The sequence below is a fragment of the Phaethon lepturus genome, unplaced genomic scaffold (genome assembly GCF_000687285.1).
Source record: "Phaethon lepturus isolate BGI_N335 unplaced genomic scaffold, ASM68728v1 scaffold8837, whole genome shotgun sequence".
In the NCBI taxonomy this organism is placed as follows: domain Eukaryota; kingdom Metazoa; phylum Chordata; class Aves; order Phaethontiformes; family Phaethontidae; genus Phaethon; species Phaethon lepturus.
This window is the reverse complement of record NW_010551187.1, coordinates 93,838-97,353: the sequence shown is the minus strand read 5'-3', so window position 1 is coordinate 97,353 and position 3,516 is coordinate 93,838. Positions and strand designations below refer to the sequence as shown.

The window sequence follows — 3,516 nt, the reverse complement described above, 5'->3', positions numbered from 1 at the left end:
ATTAAAACATGAGCTATCTTGAATCAGTGTATAATTTAGGCTAATTTAAACTCTTTTCATCCCTTAAAAATATATAACAGAATTCTGTTTTGGCTTAATTGTCTTAATGATAACTAGGTTTAACACCATATGAAATGTAGTATAGAACATGACTACATCCAGTATTCACATTGAAGGATGTGCAAATACAGCATCATACTATTAATATCTTGTAATTAGAAAGTGATTTTCAACTGATAACCTCAATCGCCCTTTCAGTTGAACTGCACGACACTCCTACATGGTATGTATTAATAGAATCATTTTAGAGATAGCCAAACTGGAGCACAGAAAGCTATGACCAGTAAGTAGAATATATAGGTAAAATAAAATGATGGTTTTATTATTGTATAAAGATTCTACCATTTACAATAATTACATTTAGTTATTTTGCCAACTTTTTTCTAGGGTTTTGGTAGCCCATCAGGTGAACATTGGCTGGGAAATGAATTTATCTTTGCAATAACAAGTCAGAGGCAATATTCTCTAAGAATTGAATTAATGGACTGGGAAGGAAACCGGGCATATTCACAGTATGACAGATTTCACATAGGAAATGAAAAGCAGAATTACAGGTAAGAATCTATTGAAATTCTTTTGACTCTGCTGAGTGATAAATATTGTTCATTGTTCACTTGTTAAATATGAGAAAGGATAATAATATCATACTGGTTTTCATCTAAAGTGAATAAAGAGGGTAAAAATAAAATAGAAATCTGATTTCTATCTGATGGAAAGTTAGAGTAAAACTAACATATCTGAGAACAAGGGGTGGTCTATTAGTCAAGCTCCCTGGTAGAACTGCTAAAAGATTGTATAACTTTTAGCATATATGAGACCATCACAACTCAAAACTGACTGAATAGAAAAAGGATATGGATTCTTCATTACAACTTGAAGGATTTTTACCTCAGAAACACAGAACAGAAAGAATGGGCATGGGAAGGAAGAACAAAAATGCTGTTAAAACATCTGATATTTCCAAAATTAAAATTCAGTGTAAATCAAGAGGAAAAACAGAATGCTAGATCCTTTTGTGAGGAGATAAAACACAAAACAAAATGTCAGGTGCTGGATAGCCTTGATTCATTATCATCAGCAGCATGCCATTTATTATAGTTTGAAAAAGACATATGAAATTCAAAATTTTTCCAATAATATTTTTCTCCCATATGTTTTTAAGATTAAAAAGTAGGAAACTTAAAAACTTCTAATAAACTTTTCTATTAAAAAAAGAAAAAAAAACTTAAAGACACAAGAGATACGGATGACCTAAGTGGTTTAGTTTTATTGGTTTTTAATCATTGCTTCATCTGAACAGACAGTACAATGCTGGAGAAAGAAAATGAAACCAGAAAAAAAAACCCTGAATTATTTATTACAGCACATCTAGTTAGCATAAGACTTAGGAGACAAACAAATATATTCTAAAACCAAACACTCATGTCGTAGCATGTAAAACTAGGTTGGTATTCCGATTTTTAAATTCCAGTAACCTGATTCTCAGAAATGCTGATTGCCTCCCTCCCCCATGGGTCTCCAGAGAAGTGGAAGTGAGAGCAATTTGTTCTTTCTGCTGACAGGATTCTGCCCAGGTGGGACACCAAATAGTGCCTTTGTCCTCTGGGCTTTGTCAGAGGGCACTATCGCATAGCGTAGAAGCCCAAAAGCTACATTTAGAAGCTCTCTGTATGCATTTAGCTCCTGCATAAAGCAAGGACACGTGGCACACAAAGGACAGCTGTGTCCTCCATTGCCTCCAGCAATGCTGTGCCTGGCACTGACCATGGCATGAGGTTTCCCCAGATTTGGGAAGGTGGAGCACCCATTCTGAGGCATAAACATAAGTAAAAGAAATTTCTCCAAAGAGAAGCTAGAAGTATTTATACAACACACAAAAATGTGCCTGGCACTGACCATGGCATGAGGTTTCCCCAGATTTGGGAAGGTGGAGCACCCATTCTGAGGCATTCTTAAGTAAACATAAGTAAAAGCAATTTCTCAAAAGAGAAGCTAGAAGTATTTATACAATACACAAAAAAAGAAGTGTAAAAGTGGCTAACGTGGGGCCTTAAACATTAGTAGAAAAAGATGTTCAAAAATGTAAGAAAAAGATGGGACAAATACTTGTCAGGTGAAGGAAAATATCAAAGGACAGACTTACATATAGCTCTAAAAATTATGATGAAATCAGAGACGATGCCAGGAGTATTACTCAGAGGGTGAATTAAGATAGCTGAGTTTTCTAACACAAACAGTGTCTTTTTTGCTCACATTTATTCTGTACTGAATAGGGACAACATGTATTGTTGAGGAATCAGAAGGATGTTGAAAATGTAACTTATGTTAACCCTCATGTTAGGGGAGGATTTCTTTTCAGGACTCATCTAGGTTCGTTCACCGCAAAATAGTGAGACAATTTCTTGTTTTGTTTCAAAATGCTAGACTGTATTTGTAGTAAGATAGCGGAGCAACTTGGAAATGTTTAAGGAATTTCTGCCATGTAATGTGTCCAGAGTAGAAGAGGCAAGGTGTTTTGGGGAAGGGCTGCACTGTTGTCCCTCCAAAAGTCTGGGAATTCTGTTGGGGATTGTGACCTGAGACTGCCTCAAGGTGCTACCAACCAAGGCCACGACACAGGCTTAAGAAATTATGTACAGTTGCCTATGTATATTTAATTGATTACCCTTTTCCTGGCTCAATTTTAGCTTCATCCAAGTAGCTCTTTCGCAGGCAATCCCTGAACACAACTGGGGGGTCCCTTGGAGCAGGCACTTTTTTCAACACACACTATGAGCAAGTCCATGTTAACTTGTTGGGGAAGAAGTCCAACCATACAGACACCAATAGTGGTGTGCCACTAATTTTGAAGGACAAAGAGTAAGCCCTATCCCAAGATTTAAACTTTATTCAAATTTTGATATGTCCTTTGTCATTTGTAATAAACCTTCTCAAAAGAAGAGCCTTTAAAGGACTTGGGCATAGGATTTGCTGTTGATAACACAGGCACTTGGAGATTTCTAAAACAGATTAGGTTTAATATGTTGATGGACATCAGGGTAGCCCTGGAAATTCATCCTGAATCAGTTTAGGTCTCCAGGATGTCTGTATATTTAGGAAAGGGAAGTAAAACCATTTTCATTAGAAGAAAGGGAGATCTTTTGGCGATATAAACAGTATTTTCTGAACATGGAAACAATTGTGAAAACTGATCCATGGAAATTCTTCTTCCTGAACAAAAAAAACCAAAAGGGTTGCATTTCAAAAGTGTAGAAATTAAATCGGAAAAGGTGTACAGATCTCAAAAATATCACGAGTAACAGGGATAAATTCTGCTATCGGTGTTCAAGTCACTTTTCCACAAAAATCAGAAGGAATTTGACTTGGGACTAACAACTGCAGTTTTGGTTCCTGTCCTACTCCACAAACCAATTAAGTCCAGAAAGCTCTACTCATGCTCTCTGTGTGGCCTCCTTA

At 36.3% G+C, this 3,516-nt stretch overlaps 1 protein-coding gene across 1 annotated transcript in view; it reads left to right on the top strand.

Moving 5' to 3' along the window:
• Nucleotides 1-447: 447 nt before the first annotated feature.
• The window catches only part of LOC104623669 (angiopoietin-1), a gene marked incomplete at its 5' end in the record, with an annotated part of 37,069 nt that continues 34,000 nt past the window's right edge, over nt 448-3,516 (top strand). Inside the window, one exon of the mRNA XM_010290830.1 lies at nt 448-614. Within this exon, the coding sequence (XP_010289132.1) occupies nt 448-614 (167 nt within the window). The remainder of the gene's footprint in view (nt 615-3,516) is intronic.